The sequence below is a fragment of the Mesocricetus auratus genome, unplaced genomic scaffold (assembly GCF_017639785.1).
Source record: "Mesocricetus auratus isolate SY011 unplaced genomic scaffold, BCM_Maur_2.0 Super-Scaffold_100013, whole genome shotgun sequence".
In the NCBI taxonomy this organism is placed as follows: domain Eukaryota; kingdom Metazoa; phylum Chordata; class Mammalia; order Rodentia; family Cricetidae; genus Mesocricetus; species Mesocricetus auratus.
In genome coordinates, this window is record NW_024429196.1 from 61,779,722 (window position 1) to 61,804,838 (window position 25,117).

Below are 25,117 nucleotides of genomic sequence, written 5' to 3' on the forward strand. Positions count from 1 at the left end.
ACCCAGGAGGACCAGTTCTTCCTGGCTTGCCTAGGACTTTACCAGGTTTTAGCACTGAGCACCACATGTTCTGGGAACTCCCTCAGCTCTGGACTAACAGGGATATCTAGTCACCCCAAGACTCCTGGCCCCATTCCCACTCACCCTTTTCCCCAAAGCATGTTAAAAATCAAGAATTAGAGACCAAAGATGTAGCCCAGTTGCTAGAGTGCTTGTCTAACATGCACAATATCCTAGGTTTGAGCCCCAGCACTGTATAAACTGATATGGTGGCAAGCACCTAAAATCCCAGGTCTCAGCAAGTGGGCACTGGAGGACCAGAAGTTCGAGGCCATCCTCAGCTATCTGGTTTCAGGCCAGAGTCAGTTCTTAAAATCTTTCTGTTCCCTTCACTGATGCCTCTTGTGATAACTGCTTAGCAACCGACCTGCTGTCCAGAAAGACTTTCTTCGGCAGCTCAGCAAGCATCCAGATACTTTAAGAACACGTTGTGAGCCGGGCGTTGGTGGCGCACGCCTTTAATCCCAGCACTCGGGAGGCAGAGGCAGGCGGATCTCTGTGAGTTCGAGGCCAGCCTGGTCTACAGAGTGAGTTCCAGGACAGCCTCCAAAACAATACAGAGAAACCCTGTCTCGAAAAACCAAAAAAAAAAAAAAGAACACGTTGTGACAGGAGGAGCAAAGTGCTGAGTACACAGTTTTACTGTCTTAGGAAAAGCAAGATTATAGATTAGTTAAGTTTATTTCAAACATTAGTGAATTCAACCACAGCAACTTTGAAGCTAGAGTAAGTGCTCATTTTTACTCAAAAAAAAAAAAAGAAAAGAAAAGAAAAAAGAAAAAAAGAAAAGGAATTGTGGCTAAAAAAATTAAATATCTCTGTTCGCTGGATCAGCACTTTGAAACTAAAGCCAGTTCATACAGGGGGAGCCACAGATACAGAGCTGTGTTACTAGTGAACCTGCAGGCAGGTTTGTGTGAGCTGTAATTTCCAAGGGAGTGGAAGAAATACCTGAATTTGGTGATTTGCCTAAGAGCTCTGTCCAAACTGTCTAAACTCAAGCAAACGTCAGATTCTGTTGTGAAAAGGTGGATTGGGTAAACTAAAAACAAATAAAAAATTTTACAGGGTTGTTGAAATTAGAAGTTGGAGCAAACAGCTGCCTTGTTTTGTCTCCATTTATTTGAAAATGTCCAGACAATGGGATCTTAAATATACAGACTCCTGGCAGAGTCTGTGTTGTAAAATATCTGGTCTCCCAGTCTGGTTGGAGCTTAGTGGAGACTTCATGCTTAGCTTGTGGGAGTTGGAGATTCAGTTCCCAGCACCAATACTGTAAAACAAACAAACAAACAAACAACAAGCTTAATTAACCAAACCCTTGTGGGTCTGAGAGCAAGTTGGAAGTAGTTGGTGTGAGATGAGACCCCAAGAATATGCAGATTTGGACCCAAAGTGGGGAAGCTTGTCTCATGAATTTGCAACTTTTTCTCCCCCCCCCCAGAGGAGACATTGGAGATCAGATAAAGGTTGTTTCAAAAGACAAATGGTTACCTACGCTGTTCTTTGAAATGGAACCAAATAGGAACATCTAAAATGTAGGGTTGAGGTTTCCTGTTCTCTGCTGGGTTTGGTTTTTGCTTAGGTAGAGATACAGCTGGTGAAAGGAGCAAACACCTCCACCCAGTGGGACTGGCTAAGGAGGCAGAAAAGAACGAACCAGGCAGGAGGGATTTTAGGGGAAGATGACACAAGTGGCTCATTAGGCAGATGCCATCACTGTTCTCCTAGATTTTCTCTTTTTTAATTGGAAGACTTAGCTGAGCCTGAAGGTGCATACCACTTAAAATCCCAGCACTTGTTGGGGGGGGCCATCAAGAGGATCAGGAGTTCAAGGCCAGCCTAGGCTACATGAGATCCTGTCTCAAAAAAATAACACCCCCCCCAATTAAACTTAATAATAGAGAAACTAAGGCACACTGAGGACAACAAATGTTCTCAGGGTTACACAATTGAGCCACCACACTTTGTGCTGTGCTTGGGTATTTCAGTCTTGTAATAAGCCTGTAAGGCTAATTGTGAGTTCTTTTTCTTTTTTTTCTTATGTGTATGTGTGCGTGTGTGTTGCTTCTATATGCGCCGGAAGAGGATGCTAGATCCTTTGGGTTTGGTGTTACCAGTAGTTGGGGGTTGCCATCTGGGCACTGGGAATAGAACCTGGGTCCTCTAGAAGAACAATAACTGCTCTTACCTATTGACCCAGCTCTCCATCCCCATTCAGCTGTGTTTTTAATATCCCCGTTTTATAGATGAAGAAAGGAAACTGAGGCATACAGGAGCAACCACCATAATGACAACATTAGACTCTGCCCTGACATGCCTAGGGGTAGCCAAACAAACTTGTCCACTCTTGATTCTTCTGTCACCCTCTCAGAAACCAGGGGTGGGTGGCACCAGGGTATGTGTATACAAGTGCTTTTGTGGGCACCAGCCCATTTAATCTCCTCAGCGCCGTAGCCTCTGCTATCTATATCCTACAGATGAGGAACTTGAGGTTAACAGTGTCAGTTACTTGTCAAAACTCTTCCTAAGCCCAGCACTGTGCCCTGTAAAACAGGGTAGGTAAAAGGGCCTCCCTGTCTGTATAAGGATGATCAAGGCTTCTGCCACTCCATACTTCCTCCTGGGGAAAGCTGCAGATGGTACAGTGGATTTCAGCAACAGTTAAGAGGCAACATTCAGCCTGAGGGGTAGAATTAAAAATCTCAGGCAGAGATCAGCCAGAGACCACCTGTGACCTTACTCTGGCCTGTTTTGGTATTGTCTACTGTTTCTTCCTCCTCCTCCTCCTCCCCTTTTTGTCTGTTTTGGTTTGCTTGTTTTCAAGGCAAGGTTTCTCTGTGTACCCCTGTCCATCTTGGAGCTCACTATGTAGACCAGAGTGACCTTACACTCAAAGAGAACCTCCTGTCTCTGCCTCCTGAGTGCTAGGACTAAAGGCATGTGCCAGCATGCCAGGCTTCAGTTTTTTCTCTTTAAAATTTTATTTCATGTGTATGAGTTTTGCTTGCATGTATGCTTGTGCACTATGTATGTGCCTGGTGTCTGTGGGCTCCAGAAGAGGGCATTAGATTCCCTGGAACTGGGGTTACAGACACTTGTGAGCTGCCATGTGGGTACTGGGGCTAGAACCCAGCTCTCCTTTCCGCAAAGATACCCCTTACTCTTAACCGCTGAGTCAGCTCTCCAGTCCTAGTTTGATTTTCTGTAGACTAGGCTGGCCTCGAACTCAGAGATCTACCTGCCTCTGCCTTCTGAGTGCTGGGATTAAAGGTGTGCACCACCACCACCCACCTGGTTGATTTTCAACCAGTTGAGAACAGCATTAAAAGAACAAACACATTGCTTCTCGATGTGTGTTGCTTTCTGATTTCAGTGTGACTTTAAAACGGTCATAGTATGATTTTGTCACATTTGTGCTATGGCAGCAGGAGAATGAATGAATGAGCTATCCACAAGCTTAAAATATTTACTACCTGGTCCCTTCAGAAAGGGTATTACCGATGGATACAGTATGATAAACATATTTGCCTGGGACTTTTGAAGGAAAAGTTAGATCATGACTGTGAGTTTCCTAGAAAACACAAGCCTACTCTTTTAAGCACAAAGTGAGTAGTTAAAACATACTTCAGGGCTGATGAGCAGCTCAGCTGTAGAGTGTTTCACTAGTTCAATGCTCAGCACTATACAAAAAGTTATTAGATATGTTTCAAAACTGTGGCATTTCTGTTATTGTTTAAAAAACAGGTTTAACTCACTTGATTATTCTTGTATAAAACTCTAAAAGGAGCCCGGCGTTGGTGGTGCACACCTTTAATCTAAGCACTCGGGAGGCAGAGGCAGGTGGATCTCTGTGAGTTCAAGGACAGCCTGGTCTACAGAGTGAGTGTCAAGACAGGCTCCAAAGCAATACAGAGAAACCCTGTCTTGAAAAACTAAAACCAAAACAAAACACAAAAACAAACAAACAAAAAACTCTGTAAGACTGCTGAGGATATAGCTCAGTAGACATAGTACTTTCCCAGGCAAGGTTGGCTCATGCCTGTAATCCCAGCCCTTAGAAGATATAGGCAAAAGGATTAGAAATTGAAACTCATCCTTGGCCAAATAGTGAGTTCAAGGCCAGCCTGAGAGACAGGAGACTCTGTCTTGAAAACAAAAACAACAGCAGCAACAAATACATATGTGGGTCCCATATCCTACGCAGAGAGACTCTGGCATGAGTTTTCAGAAGATGGTCTATGAATTCCTTCGGGGAAAGTTGATAAACATGGTATGGACTTTGCAGAGGTTAGTTGTCAGGTAGCTATATGTCTTAGAAACAACATCCAAAGTGGCCTCAGTGAAGTCACCCAGGTGTCAGCACAGCCTCTGTTGATCTAGAGTGGTCACTAAAATCTGCATCAGCTTCTTGGACACAGAAGAGGAGGAAGGGGAGCAGTACAGAGAGAGGTCTGTCACGGGATGGCAGGGTGCTTAATGACCTTGTCATCTTAGTCATTTGTATGGATCAGTGGAGATCATGCCAAGATGGAGTAGTTAACACCAAAGCTATCATGACCATTTTAGTTTCCAATGGTGACAAAATCTTGAACCTCATCTAATGGCTAATAGTCTACTTCTACACCAGCCTGATCCTCAGAGCTTCACCCTTGAGGGATACCCACAGGAAAAAGCCATGGTCTTGGACCCCTTGATGGTCAGAGGGAAAAGACTGGTCTTTCCCAGGGACTTGCTCTTTATACCCCTGACTCAGCATCCCAGATTGGTGATGGGAAGCTATTTCTGGTCTCCATCTCTGCTTTCATGATCCCTGTGGTCTGGCCCCAGGCTTCTACCACAGTCCTGGGAAGCCATCAAGGTCCCCTGAGGCCACTGCTGAAGCATCTGTGACCTTTCAAGCAGGCAGGTCCCTGGAGCATATGTCATTTTCCATTTTCTCAGGGAAGACGGAAGCCACTTTTTCAGAAGGAATGTGCAGACTATATGTCTGTTAGTTTGTCTGTATTTCTATTTTAGCCTTTGTACTCTGCTTATTTTCAGAGGAGCATCTGGCGTTGATCTAGACTTGATGTCATGGTTTTCACAGCTAATAATTTACCCAGCTTTGTAGACTTGAGGTGTTTCTCTTACAGGTAACAAGATAGGCATTGAAAGGAGACATGTAGGGAGCTGGAGAGATGGCTCAGAGGCTAAGAGCACTGACTGCTCTTCCCAGGGTCCTGAGTTCAATTCCCAGCAACCACATGGTGGCTCACAACCATCTACAATTCAATCTGGTGTCCTCTTCTGGTATATAGGCAGAACACTGTATATGTAATAAATAAATAAATCTTTTAAAAAAAAAAGAAAGAAAGGAGACATGTAGGTGGCACGGGGTTGTAATCCCAGGTCTTGGGAGGCTGAGGAAGGAGGACTGCTGAGAGTTTGAGGACATCCTGGGTTACCTAAGCAAATTCAAAGCCACTGTTGGCTACATAAACAGAATCTAAATAAAAGGATGGTTTCTGAGTTATACCATGATGGCTACTTGGAATCCAAATGACCTCATGTGGTTTTGAACCTGAACCTGCTTCATTCTTGGACCATCCCCTGGGGCTCACAGAAGAGTACTTCGGTCTGCTGGTCCCATATCCCTGCTTGGCTCTGAGAAAGTTTGTTATGATGGTATGCAAGCGAAGGCCGGCTTCCAAAGCAACCAGCACTGCCTGAGTTTTGATGTGTGAATGGAAAGTGGTAAAAGCATTATCCTGAAGACCAGGTACGAGTGTGTGTGTGTGTGTGTGTGTGTGTGTGTGTGTGTGTGTGTGTGTGTGTGTGATTTTAAAATCTGTTAATTGTCTGATAGTAATTTAAAAACTGTGAACTGTTCTGATGAAAGTCAGATTTTTCCCATGCTTTTTGAACATCTGATTTTTCCCATGCTTTTGAACATCAGAAGAGCTGGCAGCCCCGGGTCCCCGGCCCAGTGTGGTGCTAGTCGCTAGCATGGCAGGGGAGATGCTTGCTTTGGGAGGGATGACCTGGGGTAGCTGCATCTGTTAGCTCATGGTCAGCCTTGCCTTCCTGCCTCCACCAGCACCGTGCTTTCATTTCCCATGCATGGGAGAGCACAAGGCCTACCCACAACTTCTGAGCATCGTGTTGTTGGTGGAGGATTTTCTGTTTACTTTCTGAACTCCTTTTTGGCTGAGGAGTTAGAAGTTGCTGGACAGACACAACGGAAGCCTTCCATACAGGACAGGATGGAGTGATCTGGCTGGAACCTGGAGGACTCAATCAAACCCATGCTTTTGGAGTTCCCACAAATGAACAGGACCATGCAGGATTCAGCCTGAGTCTAAGAAGAGTCCTTGTGCTGTATGGCATGGGAGAGCAGCCATGATCAAAAATTAATTCTGCTTTTCAAAGTAACCAGTGCAAGGAGAGAGAGGGCTCCTAACAGAGAAGCAATGGTAATTGAGCAATGAAAATGTGAAATACTATGATGTGACCCCGTATGATATGGGAGCATGCTGAATGGCAATACTGTTCCCTGCATATGCAAATATTATGTCAGTCAATAAATAAGCATTACCTTGGTTCTATAGCCAAGAATCACACCTAGATTCACAGCCCCGTTCTGCTTTCATTAACTGGAAGTAAAGCCTCTGCAAAGTTATGAGAAGTCAGTCCTTGCAGGGCCGATGGTCCTACGTCTGCCTCCCGATTGCTTAGTTTTTTGTGGGTGTGTGGGCACACCCATGTGTGCTGTTAGTCTTCTTCTGTCTCTTTTGTGACCATAAAGGTTATCCTGAGCCACAGAGAGGCTAGATACAAAATTATCACCTGAGGAGTTTTTCGTGGTTATGTCTAACTAGAGTGAACACAGCAGAAATAATGCCCGTGTCAGAAGCTAAACGCTCAGCTCTCCCAATCATTTGCTAGAAGAAGAATGCCTACCTGGTTACCACATAGGTTAGGCAAAACAAACCCACTGCTTAGGCTAGTCAATAAAAAGACATCACAGATTCCTCTCGGCCCATTCGTCTGAGCCAGGGCAGGCATGCCAGCACAAACTACAGAAGCGCTTTGTGAGGTATGGTTTTGGTGGTGGTGATGGTGGGTCAGCTTTAAGTCATAAATCGTGTGGCAGCACCCAGCCTCCCACTCTATCTCCATCCACTCTGCCCCTCTGGTACAGTGTGCTTGGTGATGAATCCTTGAGTTTACTTTATTCAGCATCCACTGGTACTCCCTTTGTAAGATCAGTCTGGGACAAAGGGAAGGGGCAAAATTAGAACCTCTAATTTACCCTCTGCCATTAGCCACTGCCCAGCCATTGATATATTTTGTATAAATGAATATAGCCATCAGAATGGTCAGTTCAGGCATTCCCTTTATATAACTCTGTCTCTCTCTGTGTCTGTCTGTCTGTCTGTCTGTCTGTCTGTCTCTCTCTCTCTCTCTCTCTCTCTCTCTCTGTGTGTGTGTGTGTGTGTGTGTGTGTGTGTGTGTATAATTACCTGTAATTATTTTTTTCCTGGGCCAAACTGGGGAGGTAAATGATAAAGGAAGAAAAACTTTTGTTTAAGTAGTGGCTTTTGTGTGTGTGTTTGCTTGAGACAGGCTTTCTTTATGTAACCCCAACTGTTCTGGAACTTTCTATATAAACTAGGCTAGCCTCAAACTCACAGAGATCTGTCCCCCTCTGCCTCCAAAGTGCTAGAATTAAAGGATTGCTCCACCACACCCAGCTTGATCGGTTTTCTGAGACAGGATGCCATTGGTAGTCCAAACTAGCCTAGAGTTTGGAATTTGCAATCTTTCTGTCTCAGCCTCCCAAGTGCTGAGGTTACAGGCATGTACTGCCACACCGTGTTCAGTGTAAGGTGTGAGTTTTGGTGATTAATTAACCCACTTAAAAGCCTTAAGCAAAGTTTTTCTTTTATGTTATTAAGAACAGAAATCAAAATATCAGTTCATCAGCAGGGTCAGGAGTATAGACTGTTTTTCAAAAGAAGAAAAAGAGTAACCAAAGGGCGGTGGTGGCACATGCCTTTAATCCCAGCTCTTGGGAAGAAGAGGCAGGCGGATCTCTGTGAGTTCGAAGCCAGCCTGGTCTACAGAGTGAGTTCCAGGACAGCCTCCAAAGCTACAGAGAAGCTCTGTCTCAAAAAAACAAAACAAAACAAAACAAAAAAACAAAACAAAACAAAAAAAACAAAAGAACAACAACAACAAAACAAAAACAAAAGAGTAACCGAAGGCAACACTTTCTGAATCCGCACTCAGTCCAGGCCTGCTTCCTGCTCAGTGTGATCAGGAGCAATCTCACTTAATCAAACTGGAGCTGTAGGTAAGCGTTTCTTTGGCATTTCATAGAGGGAGGACCTGGTGCTTACAGCAGCAAGGAACTGCTCCCTAGAGCAACTGCCAAAGAGCCCCGGTGTGGTATCCTTCTGTGTGGCGCCAGTCTGTATTAGCTCATGTTTGTGGATCCTGCCTAGGAAGAATCATAGGACCAGCCCTGGTCCCCCAGAGCACTCCACTTTCTCCATGAGCTGGCAGGCCACAGGGGCACAGGTAAGCTAAGAGAATTCCGAGCCTTGTAACCAGACCTCCTCTTCCTGGTTTTCCCGAGTCACAATGACTGATACTTCCAGGAATTTTACAACGGCCCAGAAGCATTTGTTTTTTCTTTAGAGTCCAGGAAGTGCGAGGGTAGGGTGGGTGGGAAAGAGACTCGAGAATACCAGGAGTTTTTAAAAAAGTGACCACAAATACCATGGCATCCTGCTGTTAAAAGAGACTTTGTGACTAGGTGCTCGAATATTGCGAATGATACTGTGTTGACAGTTCAAGACATCTGAAGCTCTATGTGAAACGGAAACCAATGGCTATCACATTTCGACATAGTACATCATCAGCTCAGACCCTCTGATATGAGAAGTCACCTTCAAATAGTGTCCCGCGGTTTGATTCTTAGTCTCATAGTCTGGGTTGGCACAGCACATCGAAATGATTTAATCCGGCACAGCTCACCACAGTCTTTTTTTTTTCTTCCCCCTGCTGATTATCTACTTAGACCTATTGCAATACCCCTTTTCCTTATCTCTGCCCCCTAAGGCAGAGATAATACTGGGAAAAAAAAACTAGAAAGAAAAGAAATAAACACCGAGTAGCTGTTGCCCTAAGGCTGGCCAGAAAACTCAGAGCCACCTCTTCTGAAAAGTTAGGAGTGTACTCGAGAACACAACAGGGCATTGTAAAGGGAAGGAGGAGAGGTGGGTGGGGTTGATGCTTGAGAAGTCGGTTCCAGGTCCCATCACTCGATTCCAGAACACAGTTTGCTCTTGCTTTTGGCCTGCAAACTAAGAGGCTTCCCGGAGACTGGGCGGGGCGGGGCTCCTACAGGCGGGGATTTGGTAGCTTTAGGCTTCAGGTTTCGGATGCCAGCGAGCGGGGGGAAAGCTGCGCATCTCCAGCCTATTTCCAAGGATGGACCAGACTTAGAAGCACTAGAGACCTGCGCCGTGAGTACTGGGGAGCGCGAACCGGCAACTCTCCGGGAGAAGCTGGCGAATCTGGGGGAATCAGGTCCGCTTCTCACGTCTGGACTTTTAGAACTGTGATCGCTTCTCAGTCTCCAGAAACAATTCTTCCCGCCCGGAACCAAAATAATGAACCTATGGATGAGTTGCGTTTTCGCTTTCACTGCGCTCAGTGTGGTGATTTTTGTGGTCTTTTATCAAAGCCTGCTAAGCCCGGCCAACTTCTACCAGTCGCTCAACAGCTCCAGTGAAAAGACGTCTGTCATCGCCTGTGATTACGGCTTGCAAAATCATATGTTCTTCACATGGGGAAACACATTGCCACATCCTTTGGGAAGAATCTCTTGCCAACTGTACCAGACCCAAAGCCACTATATCACCAGACCCCTGTCCGAAGAAGAGGCTGCCTTCCCCCTGGCCTACATTATGGTAATCCACAAAGACTTCAACACCTTTGAAAGGCTCTTCAGGGCCATTTATATGCCTCAGAATGTCTACTGCGTGCACGTGGATGAAAAAGCCCCCGGGAAGTTTAAAAGGGCGGTGTGGCAATTGCTACAGTGCTTCCCGAACGCTTTCCTGGCTTCTAAGGCAAACAAGGTGGTCTATGGGGGCTTTTCCCGCCTCCAGGCTGACCTGAACTGCATGAAAGATCTGGTGACCTCCGAGGTCCCCTGGAAATATGTTCTCAACACCTGCGGGCAGGACTTCCCCCTGAAAACCAACAAGGAAATAGTTCACCATCTGAAAAGATTTAAGGGGAAAAACATCACCCCAGGGGTGCTGCCTCCAAAGCACGCAGTTGTACGGACTAAATACGTCTACCAAGAACATATAGGCAAAGGGGGTGCCTATATGAAAAAAACAAACACTTTGAAAACGCCACCTCCACACCAGCTGACCATCTACTTTGGCACAGCCTATGTGGCCCTTACCAGAGACTTTGCCAGCTTTGTCATGACTGACAAAAGGGCCATTGATCTCTTAGAGTGGTCTAAAGATACCTATAGCCCTGATGAACATTTTTGGGTAACACTCAATAGGATTCCAGGTCAGTGCTAAATTGTCTTTGACAATGCTTCTTTAAGTTGCCTATTTACTCTGTTTTCAGATTGCAAATGTGTGTCTGTGTGGAAAGTCAGAACAACTTGTGGGAGTCATTCTGTTTGTTCACCAAACAGGTCCCAGGGATTGAACTCAGGCGCCAGGTTGGGTGGCAAGTGTCTTTTCCTACCCATCTACTTCAATGGTCCCGTTGCTACTTCTTACTGAGTTCTAAGAACTCCTTCATTTAAGTTACTTGAAAAAAGTGTTTAAAATTCTGGAAAATGATTACATTGGTTGCTTTTACTGACAGTTTTGTGCTGGCTCTGTGACCTTAAAAATATCTGAGGAACAGTAACCTAAGGGATATCTCAGAAACTGGCCAAACTGCTTGTACCTTCTGCCGTGTGTTAGATGGGTGTTGGGGTTTCACCCCATCTTTTGGAATTAACCCTGGTCATAGTCTGTGATAAGTACTGAACTCTTTTGTTGTTGTTTGTTTGTTTTTTGTTTTTCGAGACATTGTTTCTCTGTGTTCCCCTGGCTATACTGGAACTTTCTTTGTAGACCAGACTGGCCTGGAACTCACAGAGATCTGCCTGCTTCTTGCTACCCCTGGGCCAAGGACTCAAGTCATATAGGAGATGGATTTTTAAGTAAGCACTCTAGAACACATGAGGTGAAACAGGCCGTGTTTCTACCTGCGGGAAGTAACTGAGCAAACTCCGTGCACCATTGTGGGTGGGGCTGTTTTTAGCACATTGGAAATCTCTTCGGATGTTCATAAACTGTCACTCTTGATTTACTCTGGTGCCTAGGTCTCAGTCTCTGTTGAACAACCCTAGCCTAAGTTTTTGTTGCCTAGAGGTAGCAGATTGGAGTCGGACACATGGAGAGTGCTTGCTTGTGGCTGGAGTCGATCCAAATAGAGTTCTCAACTTTCAGGGTACAGTATTTTCTTATTAGCAATTCCTGTTTACAGTCTCGTGTTTTCACACAGGGGAGTCTTTCTGATTGTTTATGGTGATTTGGAAATGGAGTCAAGGTATGCCAGGCATCTGTAAGCTAGTGACAGTAACAAACTCCTCCCTTGAGTCAGATGTGGGATGCTTTTCAAAAGTGTTTCCCGTAAGTTGTGTGAGCTGCAGTGGGAATGTCCCAGTACAATGGTTTCCAGGGTTGCACTGTGGCTTGTGGGTGTCAGTTCTAGGTAAGGGTGGCCCTATGCCTGCCATTCTTGGAATTAGTTCCTGACTTTGTGAGTGGCAGCCTTATGTCTGGCACACTTTTGACAGCTGTTGGAAACTATCTTCATACTGGAGTCAAAGCAGTTAGACATATGTAGATCTCCAATAAGTCCCTTCCTTAATAGCTGAACTCTATAGAAGGGTAGTCACAGAGTTCTCCTTAGAGGCAGAAAGTGGACAAGTCTCTGGCTAAGGACAGACAGATAGGCTGTCCCATGAGAATTTATTTCAGAGATTCCAAGTTTTCAGTCACAAGGATTAGTCACAGGAGGGGGAGTGAGCCAGCATCATTATGGCTCATTAATAACTCTATAGTCTACCCATTTCTTCTTCTTAAATCTTTTATTTTGTTACTATTGTGTTCATGGTTATGATGTATGTATGTGGGCCCATGTGTAGAGAGGTTGGAAGACAGCTGGTGGAGTTCTTCCCAGGGACTGAACTCAGATCATTATGCAGGTATACCTGCTCAACTGGCTGCCCATCTGACCAATTTCTGTTTAAGACACACGTAAGTACTCTGCGCGGGGCACCTGGTATTGTTTTTGCTGGTATAGTTTGTACCAGGTGTTAGGTTCACCTTTGTTATCTCCATGTGCCTGAGAATGGAGTAGTGCTAACACATATGTGGGTCACACAGTCGGTCCCAGGTCAAGCTGGGATCTGGCCCTAGGTTCAACTAGCCTGAAGTTTCAACTATTTCTGTTGCGGCAGGAAAAGAAGGAATAAGCACTTCTTCTTCTCTTCATATCAGAAAGAAATGTCCTACAGAGAGGACAAAGGGTTGGGGAAAATGAGGACTGTGGAAGTAAGCTGACTGACCTGGAAATTAGGTTAGCAAGGACGTGTGTGTGTGTGTGTGTGTGTGTGTGTGTGTGTGTGTGTGTGTGTGTAGGAAGGCAGCAGGCACTGCGAGACTCTGTGTGTGTGTGTCTGTGTGTTGGAAGGCAGCAAGCACTGCGAGACTCTGTGTGTGTGTGTGTGTGTGTGTGTGTGTGTGTGTGCTGTGTGTGTCTGTGTGTTGGAAGGCAGCAAGCACATGAGGCCTTTTTGGCCCACTGTGTTAACCAAGCCATAAGGTATCCTTTTTGGAATTAGTCGTCACCACCCCCTGCAGTGCCAATTTCCTCGTGTTCCCTGAAGCAGGCTTTGGTCTGTCTCCTCGTCTCTAAACCAGCCAGCAAACATGGGGACTGTCCATCAATGAACTTTCTCAGAGGCTGGGAGTGTGTCCAGCAACTGGGCCAAGACAGTGTCCACAACCACTGGCAATAAGAGAAATGATGCTTACCCTCTTGCCACATCCTCTCGCTTTCTCCCCATCACTGGGTGTGTGCACCTGACTTCATGTGTCACTGTGTCCTCTTAATAGACTTTCAGGGTCAAGAACCAAGGACAAGGTTGGCTAAATCCTTACTGGACTCTTATTCTCTGTGTCTCTTTCCCTGATGACCCCTTCCTTATGTATACCCCAGCCCCCACAGTGACTTCAGATGAAACTGTAATCAAACCAGTTATGATTCTGGAAGGAGACATTGGAAGCCAGGAAGTGGGGCTAGGAGGGCTGCCACACAAGATAATGGCACACGGGTCTAAGCTGTAGCAGGTCATTGTCGCCTCAACCCATCGAGCTGGCAGCGTCGCCACTATTTGTGCAGTGAACACTCCTTAGGGTGAAGGATTCTTTTCTTTGTCTCTATGCTCTGCATTTGTAGGTTGCGTTCATAAAATATGGCACCCTACTTTCTTTCTATTCTTATTTATTTGTGAGACAATTTTATGTAGTGCAGACTAACTTTAAATGTGTTTGGTAAGCATGGACTTTTGGTTCTCCTTCTTTTACCACAGAGCCTGGGATTGCAGGCTTCTGATACTATGCCCGATTTATGAGGTGGTGGGAATTGAACCCAGGGCCTGGTGTATGTGAGGCAGTCACTCTGACCAACTGGGCTACATATCCCCTACCCCAGGAGATCTTTGTGAAGGAGAAAGAAAATGAAGCGTCTCAAGGACTTCACTCTCACACACTGGAAGAGAAATATTTCCAAGTAATGAGCTGTTTTCCTTTATCCTTTCATTGTACTGTGTGCACACGCCATCCGTGAGCTGGATTGACTCAAACATGCCATCAGTGAGCAGGATTGACGAAAATTTCAGACATCAACAGTTTCCTTAGTTCTCCACTGTAACAAGCACTGCTCTACGTGCTGAGTGCGCAGCCAGAAGCAGACGCAACTCCATACTATCGAGTTTGCCGAGTAGGATGGATGGATGGATGAGCATGAAGTGTTTGTGTTTGTTTTGATTTGGAGCTAATTTCTCCCCCCACACCTTAACCCCTCAAGTTTCTTTGCTTTGCTTTTTATGGGGGGGGGCAGGAGGCTGGGGTTTGTTGTTGGTTTGGATTTCGTTTATTGTTATTTTCTTTGGTATCTGTTTCTAGTTTTTAAATATTGAGCTGGAGAGATGGTTCAGCAGTTAAGAACACTGGGTGCTCTTTTAGGGGTTCAATTCCCAGGCTTGAATGGTGGCTCAAAGCCATCCATAGCTGTAGTCTCATGGGATCAGATGACCTCTTCTGGTGTGCAAATAGACGTGCATGCAGGCAAAACATCCATATACATAAAATAAATGACTTTAAAAATAGGAGGGGCCAGAGTCCATGTTCACCATACACAATGCCCTCCCTGGCTTCAATTCTCAGTGCAAACACAAGTTTGAAAAAAATATTCAAAGGCTCAGAGTTGTGAAGATTATGTTCAGCCAGCTACACAATGCAAGAACTTATTGTTTCTTTGTTTTCCTACTACAGGTATTGTTTATGTTTTTGAATAATACTACTAACAAAACTTTGTAGGAAACACTACAAGTAAGTGTTTTATAAGCTCACTACAAACATGTCCAGAAAAAAAAAAAGGCCTTTCTTTTAGTCCCCATGCTGCCTTTAGGAACAAGAGTCTGCATGATGTATTTGTTATTTAAACAGGTGGTAGGCAGACATGTGGGGAGGTATTTTTAATTCAAAAGGCAATTACTTATCTTAAAGCATTTTAAAATCTAGGTCTCAAGAGTTCTGTGAGGCTTGGTGACTGGGGAACTTTTACCCCAGTGTATGATGGCAGTAAATGTCCAGTGTGGCCAGACAGGCTTGTGAACACAGTCCATCCCTGCTTAAAGCTTTGCCATGGCTTCCCATTATCCTCAGGGCCATGACCTTGACAGTGACATGACCTCCATCACCAGAACCTCACCCATCTCCTTACCCTCATCTCTTTTTATAAAATGACCCACTCTTCATACTCCAGCTACTACTCGACCTTCTGCAATTTACACCTTCCTATTTTGTGTTGTTTTATGACACCCTATCGTTAAGGATTCCCTTTCTGCCATTCAAATCCAACCTCCCTTCGTGCTGTATGACCACAGTAAGTGACACGTCTTCTCTGGCCCTTCTGGTACCTTCTCCCGGCAGCTGGTGCTCCATATCTAGCTCTTCTACAGCCAAGGCTGATGCTTCCAGCACCAAGTAACAGTCACTCAGTAGTAACATCTCACCTCCACCTCTTCAGCATTGGAATATCTGAGAGCAAGAAATGGGACAGCCATCTTTGTGTTCCCTGTGACTGCTGCACAGCACACACTGCCATTTGTCACCATGCTCACAGAAAATAGACAGAATGCTGGATAGTTATAGAGCTTGAGGAAGATCAGAGAAGAGTTGAACAGTTAAATGTAGGAATGGCATAAAAATGTGTCCTGTACCTGAGGTGGGGATAAAATTTGATAATGAAGAAATAAAGAGAACGGTAGGTAGAACAGTGCATGGTAGCATGTTCCAGTCAGGTATACAAATAGAATCTGTCAGGGAGGGAGGGGGAAGAGGGAGACAGGGAGGCACACTCAGTAAGCTTCAGAGTTCCAGATGGAATGCTAATAGGACCAAGGACTTTGTTAAAAATATGGTTCTCGGGGGCTGGAGAGATGGCTCAGTAGTTCAGAGCACCTGCTGTTCTCCCAGAAGCCTTGGGTTCAATTCCCAGTACCCACACAGCAGCTTACGATTGCCTGTAACTCTACTTCCGGGGAATCTGACATCCTCACATAGACGTACATGCAAGCAAAACACCAATGCACATAAAGTAAAATAGAAAGTGAAAATAATAAGTCATTAAAACTAGAAAATAAAAATATAAGTCATTAAAACAGAAACTGAAGATAATAAGTCATTTAAAAAAAACAAAATATGGTTCTAAGTAGCCACCCTAGGACAGTGATGCAGTCGGAACCTGATGCCCAGACAGGGCAGCAACAGGCAATGCATACAGCCGCCTCCACCAAGTTTCGCATTATACACACCTGCTTTGTGTTTCTCCCACGCCCGGCATTGTGTCATCCCCATCATCCCACTGTTGGTACCATTCTGGGCTACTCCATGGTTTGTGCAGTGCCTGCTCCTGTGAAGGTGTGTCATAATGCTGGCTTAGGAAATAGAGCAAGAATATGACAGATTGGACCGTGCCCAAACATAAGGCTCATGAGGCTCATGGGGAAAGATTTGTATCTGCAGTGTTCCCAGGTGTTCTGTAACCTAGACTCATGAGTCTAACACTGCAGAGAAGATCACAGCACTTTTGGATGATAAACAATGTTGACACTGTGGCCGTTTGTAGAGTCATTGGAATCTGTCTGCCTTGGGCTCCAATAAAACAATGTGAGTGCCACTCCTTTAGTGGAGAATCTGTGCCCAGATGTCTTTGCTCTCTACCCATCCTGAATGAAATAATTAGAAAGCATTTCTCTTGATTAGCATTTAATTCCAAATTTCTAGACCTTTTTACAAGATAAGAAAATTTGGAAATTGAGCATAATTCTGTGCACCTAAAATCTCAGCACTCCAGAGGAGGATAAGATGGTGGGAAGAGCATGAGTTCAAGACCACCCTGGATTTCATAGTGAGATCTTATCTACAAAATGGATTAAAAGTATATGTGAATATTTAATTATGTACAAATGCAGCTATAATTGGCAATCATCTGCTAAACTGAATTTAACATGAATTAAATACCTGCAGAAAAGGTTGCTACAGTTGCTACTTTAGAACTCGCAACATTGCTTTATTTCAACTCTACCACCCATCCATCATTCTCTGACAACTGTATAACAAACCTTTTCTGGAAGCTGAAGGGCCCTTTTTTTCCTTTTTTTTTTTTCTTTTTTCAACAACAACAAAAATGTAATTACATTTCAATGATTCGATTTTAGTTTTATACCAAAGCCACATATAGTTGATATAGGTACATTTCAGTGTATATAATGCTAGATATGATGCTAGATACATACTTGATATCATAATTATCTCTGTAACAGAAATAGCTTTACCCTATTCCTTTAACTGAACAGCCCAGCGTTTCTTTCCACTCTTCCTTGTGTTTACCGTATTCTCTCATGCAGAGTCTATACTTAAATTTATAGATGCACATTTATGTATAGACGCATATAAGACATCATGAGGGAAGAGGCCTACGGGAGGGCAGAGGGCATGGTTCAGCACATCTTTAATCTTAGCACTCAGGAGGAAGAGGAAAGAGGCAAGAGGATCATGAGTTCAAGACCAGTATCAGTATCTGTTCTCAAACAATAATTGGGAGCAACCCATTTTGGAGACCCTCCTTGTCACAGGGACAACTTTCAGGGGTTAGTTTTCTCCATTGCTACTTCTTAATAAAGCCATGCTTGCCCTCCTGTGCTGTCAGTAGCTCCAGAGCAGCCATCCGCACACAGAGTAAATAAAAAAATGTTTAAAAACTATTCTAAAAGAACTAACAGTAAGCATGAAGTATCTACTGACTAACGTGAAGATAAAGAAAGCCTGAAAATAGTCTAAGTTCCTATATTGCAGAAACCCTGAAGATCTTGAAAAAAAAAAAGACATTAATTGTAGTCTTTTTCACTACCAAAGGATGCAGGTGACATGTCTAACCCACCATGTAAAACTAGGTTTAGATATTACTCCCCCCAAACAGACCAGAGATTCAGGGAGACTCTTTTTTTGTTTTGTTTTGTTTTGTTTTGTTTTGTTTTGTTTTGTTTTCGAGACAGGGTTTCTCTGTGGCTTTGGAGGCTGTCCTGGAACTAGCTCTTGTAGACCAGGCTGGCCTCGAACTCACAGAGATCCACCTGCCTCTGCCTCCCAAGTGCTGGGATTAAAGGCGTGCGCCACCAACGCCCGGCTCAGGGAGACTCTTTAATTGCTTGAATGTTACTGGTGTGATTTCTAAGACTCCTAACCCCACCCCCACCCACCACTGAGTCTGCGCCACACAGCAGCGTGTTAGCCACTAAACGTCCACAGTAGCACAAAGACGGCAGCCACATCTGGGAGTTCCTTCTGAAATCGTACCGCATAAAAGGAACAGGAACTGGGGCTAACTGACGGCTTTATTTTCTTTAGTTTCAGAAAGAACTTGTTTGTGTAGAGTGCAACAATTACTTGGAAGAGGAAATTTTCACAGCCGGGTCTTAGAGGCATCCCAGAGCCCTGGATGTGATCTGTGGGCTCACAGTTGGAGGAGACTGTGGCGGGAAGGCACTCACAGGAGTGGAACCCTGAGGCAGCTGCTCACATTGCGCCCGCAGTCAGAGAGAAGAAAGCAAACGAATGCCTCTGCTCGACTCACTTTCTATTTATTTTCATTTTTGAGATTATAATAAAATTACGTTTTTCCCTTCCCTTTCCTTCCTCTAAAGTCTTGCATATACCCCTCCCCACTCTCCTTCAAATTCACGATCTCTTTTCACTGTTAGTGGGCGTGTGTGTGCGTGTGTGTGTGTGTGTGTGTGTGTGTGTGTGTGTACACCTATGTATTCTTAAATATAACCTGTCCAGTCTACATAATGTTACTGTTTGCACGTTTTCAGGGCTGACCTTTGACACTGGACAATCAGTTGGTGTGCTCTTTCCCAAAGAGGACCATATCTCCTGCTGCCTGCTTTTACCCAGTTCCCTGTAATTCCTTGTGCATGGTTGAGTCCTCGTGGCCTTTTTCCCATTCAGTTTTGCACATCCACTAATGTCATCACTGTTTGGGCAGTTATGCTGGTGAGACTTTGTGATGAACTTACTAGGAGACACAATCTCATAGCAAACTCCCTGTCCTCTGGCTCTTACACTCTTTCTGCTCCTTCTTTCACAGTGTTTCTTGAGCCTTTGAAGTGTTTTGTAAATATATACATTGGGAGTGGGCTCCCAATTCTGCATTTTGATTAGTTGTGGTTTTCTGTAGTGTGTTTTTCTCCCTGTGGTTTTTCTGTCTGTTGCAAAGAGAAGTTTCCTTGATAAGGTGTGAAGATTACGCTTCTCTGTGGGTATAAGGACAAATGTTTATAGACTGCTGTTAGGCATCATTCTGGTTTAAAAGATAAGTGGTTGTAAATTCTCCTCCAATAACCATGACTTCACTAGCACTGAGTAGTTGGCTAGCCTTCCGGTACCAGGCATGTTTTCCCTCTTGTTAAACAGGTCTTACATCCAATTAGAGAACTGCTGCTGCCACCAAGTTATATGTATCACTCTATACTCTTTTTGTTTGTTTTTCCAGACAGGGTTTCTCTGTGTAGATTTGGAACCTGCCATGGAACTCACTCTGTAGACCAGGCTGACCTCGAACTCATAGAGATCCGCCTGCCTTTGCCTCCTGAGTCCTTGGGATTACAGGTGTGCTCTGTCTCCAGCACCATAAAAAAGGAGGGGCAGGGCAGTAACCTGGTTACTCATGCAATAAAGTTACTATCTAAGTCCTAACCTCTGTCCTTACTGTTTGTCCTGGAGTATGTCATATGACTTCCTGGGCTTCAGGTTCCTGCTTCATAAAAGAACAGATTGGACTAGGTGATCTCAAAAGAGATTCATGCCTAATAATTAAAGCATCCCAGCTTACTCATATGGTACTGATCTCATAAGACTGTTAGGAGTCACAGGGCCTGGGAGCCTGGCTTCCAGCCCAATCCTTAGTGCTTTTTATCATCTCAGACTTTCCCTGCTGTTTCTTTCTATTAATAAATGCAATGACTCCTATTTATGTGACACTGTGACCTGCAGGGTTGATGGAACAATGGCTTCTGCACAATCAGTCTCTCTCTTTGTCCAAGTGACTATGTCCATATGCAGGTGCCATTCACCACCACTGACAGAACTATGGACTCAGGACAGTGCCCAAGGGTGGTGTATGGACCCAATGAGGAAACTAGATTCTGAGCGTGCATGTACCATTTCCTCTTCTGTGGCTCTTTTAATATGGAATGTTTCCCTCTAGTTTCTAGAGAGGCTTTCTGGTGCGCCCATAAATGGGAGACCAGACAGTGGTTAGTGTACGAAGACAGAGGAGACGTCCCCTTGTTCTTAACCACTTGGCTTCAGAACAAGCTCTGAAGACCTCTCATGTACAAAGCAAACCTCTGGGTGTTTCTGTGTTTGTAAACTGGAAATGGTAGTGGTCACCTTGAGTGCATGGCGGATTAAGGCGTAGTAAAGTGCCTAGGTGTCTGGTGACTGGCATTGGTTTTGTTTTGTTTTCCCTGTTCCTTTTCTTTTATTAAAGGCATTTTATGAGGAACAAGAAGCAGAAAAAATACAAAACTCCTGATGCTTCTGAGATTAATGCAACAATCTGGAAGGTTTTTCTAGAGCGAAGCCACGATCATCTTGAAGGCCTCCTTCACTCAGTTTTCCATCTCACTAGGGCTCTTCCTTCTTTGGGAAGTGAGAGGAACAGAGCAACTAAGAATTTGTGCTGGTGAGTGGGACCCATCGTACTGTGTGGGCTGTTTGTAGAGCATCAGGTGTTTAGTATTAGAGAACACAGTGACCAACAACCCTAACAGTGTAGGTGTCTCAGCTCTGTGCAATTTCTAGACAGCCTGAGTCCAAACAAAACAAACCGCCAATACTGTTTCTGTACAATGAAAGGACACCAGAGCCAGCTTGAAAGAGATGCCTATGAGGGACATCTTGTAGTCTTCCTGTCGGTTTCTGACCTCTGTCCCATCAGGGGCATGGGTAGGGAAGGGTATGTCAAATGAATTAGATTCGGCCTTGTTTGTCTCTGGAGCAATGTGGAATTGAGAACTAGGGCAGGGGAGAGAAAAGTGGGCTCTCCCCATCAACAGCTGGGGGGCTTGAATCAGACAGAGCGGGGGACTAGAGAGAAAGTGTATATAATGTGAGAAATGAATGCTAGCTCTGTGGTAGCATGTAATAGAACTCCAAAGCAAAGAGCACCCAGTCTGGCACATAGAAAATCCCACTGGGCCTGCACACCACCCCGGTGTCTGATCCCCAGGGGTTTATCACAGTCGGCCCTAGTTAGTGCTCGGGTGAAGAAAGTACTGAATGTGGTGGTGGCGATGGTTTTTGTTCAAGAAGATGCGGAGTAAGGGAAATGCCTACCCCAAGGACAACAGCATGACCTGGCAGAGTAGACTGAGTGAGTGACTTCAAGCTGAAGTTAGGAGTAAGTAGTCTCATTAGTAAAGAAGAAGGAGGAGACCCAGTTTAGGAAGAGAAAATGGTCAGTTCACATGACACTATTTAGCAGCTGAGCTGAGGTAAAGGATGGGGCTTTAAAAGATTTATTTTTATTACTTTTGATTACATGTGGGTGTGTGCACATGTGTACAGATACCCTTGGAGGCCGGAGTTTGAATCCTTTGGAGCTGGAGTTGCAAACAGTTATGAGCTCCTGATGTGGGGGATGGAAGCTGAACCCAGGTCCTTTGGAGGAGCAGCAAGTGCTCTTAGCGCTGAGCCATCTCTCCAGCCACCAAAACATAGACCTTTGTAGCATGAATTCTAGTTGGTATAAATAGTGGAAACCCAGAGACAGGCATTGGGCTTAAAGCTGAAGATCAGAAAAGCAAAGCAGCCAAGTCCCTAGAGAGTTCTCACCTCTGCCAATGCTCAGACTGAAGGGGCGATCCTGTCCTCAGGCTGCATCTTCAGAATACACTGCTCCTCAGAATGCAACGCCTCTGTCTCCTCCCGCCTTATATTCCTCTCTAGTGCTGGGATTAAAGGCGTGGTATCCCAAGTGCTGAGATCACCTTTGCTCGAGCTCTGTTTCTCTTTTAAGACTGGATCAATCTTATGCAGCCCAGAGTGACCTTGAACTAACAGAGATCAGTCTGCCTCTGTCTCCCAAGCGCTGGGATTAAAGGTGTGCACCACCACCACCTGGCCTCTATGGTTAACTAGTGTGGCTAGCTTTGCATTTTGATCTTCAGGCAAGCTTTATTTGTTAGGTCATAAACAAATATCACCACAGACCTTCTAAGCTGTAAAGCAATGTATTTGCTTTTAAATTTTGATTTCATTTTTTAAATTATATGTGGGGGGCATATACATACACATGTGAGTGTGGGTGCCCGTGGAGGCCAGAGCTGTCAGATCCCCTTGGAACTGGAGTTCTAGGTGATTATGCGCTACCGAGTGTGTGGGTACTAGAAGCCAAACCTGCATCATTTGCAAGAGAGTAAGCTTTCTTCACTGCTAAGCCATTTCTCCAGCCTCAGTATTCATTGTGTACCTAGTGTTTCTCTCAGTGTTTTCTGGAATATTCTAGGTATTGGAGCAAAAGATAGATATTGGCTGGAGAGATGGCTCAGCTGTCAAGAGCACTGATTGAGGTTTCACTCCCCACATGGGAAAGTACAGTCTCAGTACTGAACCATCCAGGGTTCACTTGCTGTCACTTCCCACGGGAGTGATTATTCTGACCTCACACGTTAGATATCCGGCTTCCTTTAAATATTTATTCTTATTTTATGCATGGTGTGTCTGTACCTCCTGCACCACACTTGTGCAGTGTCCTCAGAGGCTAGAGAGCACAGGATCCTTCAGAACTGAAATGACAGGTGCCGTGCAGATGCTGGGAACTGAACCCCGTGCTCCCGACTGCTGAGTCATATCTCCAGTCCCCATGCTATGCAACTTCTAGAGAGCACAGGATCCTTCAGAACTGAAATGACAGGTGATTGATTGTAAGCTGCCGTGTAGATGCTGGGAACTGAACCCCGTGCTCCCGACTGCTGAGTCATATCTCCAGTCCCCATGCTATGCAACTTCTAGAGAGCACAGGATCCTTCAGAACTGAAATGACAGGTGATTGATTGTAAGCTGCCGTGCAGATGCTGGGAACTGAACCCCATGCTCCAGACTGCTGAGTCACATCTCCAGTCCCCATGCTATGCAACTTCTAGTTGAAGCCTGGTGCTTTTCATCCAAATTTTCGGACTAAATGGATATTTGCTGGGAAAAGATACAGGCCTAGATTTCTTCATTGTTGCATGCTTCCTGAGGACTGGGCATGAGCAAGGGCACCCATGTACCCCAGGCCCAGGACAAGACCTTTCTCTTATGATTCTTTTCTATTTAAGTTAGCTGACAGAGTATTGCAAATAGAATTGTACTGCTCTTTTGCAGAAAAGGCTAGGATAGACAGTTCCCAGAACTAACAGCCTATATATATCCCAGTTTGTGCAACAACAAAAGTTTGTCACTGACCTTTAACAACTTTTGACCAGGTTTGGACTATGAGTCAGGGTTAAAATTAGACAGCCACCCTGTGTGACTCTTTGTGCATGCATGCGGCGGGGGGGGACGCGGGATGATGGTTACAAGTTGTAGATAAATTCTTGAGTTGCAGCCAATCGAATGTAGCCTGTTGCCTTGTTTTGTAAAGTGAAGAAGGCCCTGTGTATAGAGTAAAAATGAGTCTGCTAACAGTCTGGAAGGGCTTTACTCTAGGCAGTAAAACAAACAGCACCAACCAGGACGTTCTGATGACTTTAGGAAAGCAGGATGCTCCTGCAGGAGGTAAATCAATGCTGAACTTTTTAAATTGACAGTCACATAAAACCTAGTCAATACCACACGGATTGAAAGCACTTCACCCAGGCTGTATAGAAACATTTGAGCTGTACCTAAAGACAGAGGCTGCAGGAAAATCTTGAACCTCCCAGGTACGTTCTCAAGAAATAGGTTTTTAAATTTTTGTTTCGTTTTTCTCACAAGCCCAGCAAAACTCCAAATGTGTATGAGACACCTGAACTCTGAGTTAAAGAAACCCACACAGCCTGGAGTGGTGGCGCACGCCTTTGATTCCCACACTCGGGAGGCAGAGGCAGGCAGATCTCTATGAGTTCAAGGTCATTTTGTTTGCATAGTAAGTTAGGTATCCATACTGCCTCTCAGAAGCCCTTAAGTTTAGTCTCTTCTCATCATTCCCTCCCGTACCCCTTCTCTTTCCCCTCTCCCCATTTGATCCTCCCATTCCAGCCCCCCTCCTATGCATTCTGTCTCTTCTATTTCCCTTTCCTAATGAGATCTATACGGCCTCTCTTGCCCATTACTCTATATCTACCCTCTGTGGTTCTGTGGATTGTAGCTTGGTTATCATTGACTCAATAGCTAATATCCACATATAAGTGAATACATAACTGTATTTGTCTTTCTGGGTCTGAGATACCCTACTCAGGATGATTTTATCTAGTTCTATCATCCATTTGCCTACAACTTTCATTTTTTTAATGGCTGAGTAACACTCCATTGGATAAAATGTACCACATTTTCTTTATCAGTTTTTCTGTTGTGGGACTTCTAGGTTGTTTCCAGTTTCTGGCTATTATAAATAGAGCATCGATGCACGAGTTTGAGCAAGTGTCTCTGTGGTCCGATGAAGCATCCTTTGATCATATGCACAAGCGTGGCATAGCCGATTTTGAAGGAGATCAATTTCCACCTTTCTGAGGAGTTGCCACACTGATTTCTATAGTGGCAGTCCCACCAGCAATCTGTGAGCGTTCCTTTTACTCCACGTGTCGCTTGTCGATCTTAGCCATTCTGACACGTGTAAGGTGAAATCTCAAAGTAGTTTTGATTTGCGTTTCCCTGATGGCTAAAGATGTTTAACATTTCTTTAAGTGTTTCTCAGCCATTTGAGTTTTCTCTTGAGACTTCTGTTTAGATCTATACCTCATTTTTTAACTGGATTATTTGTTTTCTTGATGTCTAGTTTCTTGAGTTCTTTATATATTATATTAGTGCTCTATCAGATGTGTAGCTGGTCCATTCTGTAGGCTGCTGCTTTGACTGAATGGCAGTGTCCTTTGCCATGCATTCTCGGTTTCATGACGTCCATTTATTGTTGACCTTAGTGCCTGCACTATCAGGGTTTTGTT

At 44.7% G+C, this 25,117-nt stretch overlaps 1 protein-coding gene across 6 annotated transcripts in view; it reads left to right on the top strand.

Annotated features, from left to right (window-relative positions):
• Positions 1-25,117, top strand: part of Gcnt2 (glucosaminyl (N-acetyl) transferase 2 (I blood group)) — an 86,319-nt gene that overhangs the window by 47,180 nt on the left and 14,022 nt on the right. For 2 of the 6 annotated variants that reach the window (XM_040755865.1, XM_040755864.1), the window contains exon 2: positions 18,336-18,614. The exons of 2 other annotated variants lie outside the window; for them this stretch is intronic. In XM_040755865.1, the coding sequence (XP_040611799.1) occupies positions 18,336-18,592 (257 nt within the window). In that variant the 3' untranslated portion in view covers positions 18,593-18,614. Of the gene's footprint in view, positions 1-9,149; positions 10,645-18,335; positions 18,615-25,117 lie in introns of those variants that run through there. 2 more of the 6 variants (XM_040755863.1, XM_005066366.4) reach the window with 2 other exon arrangements.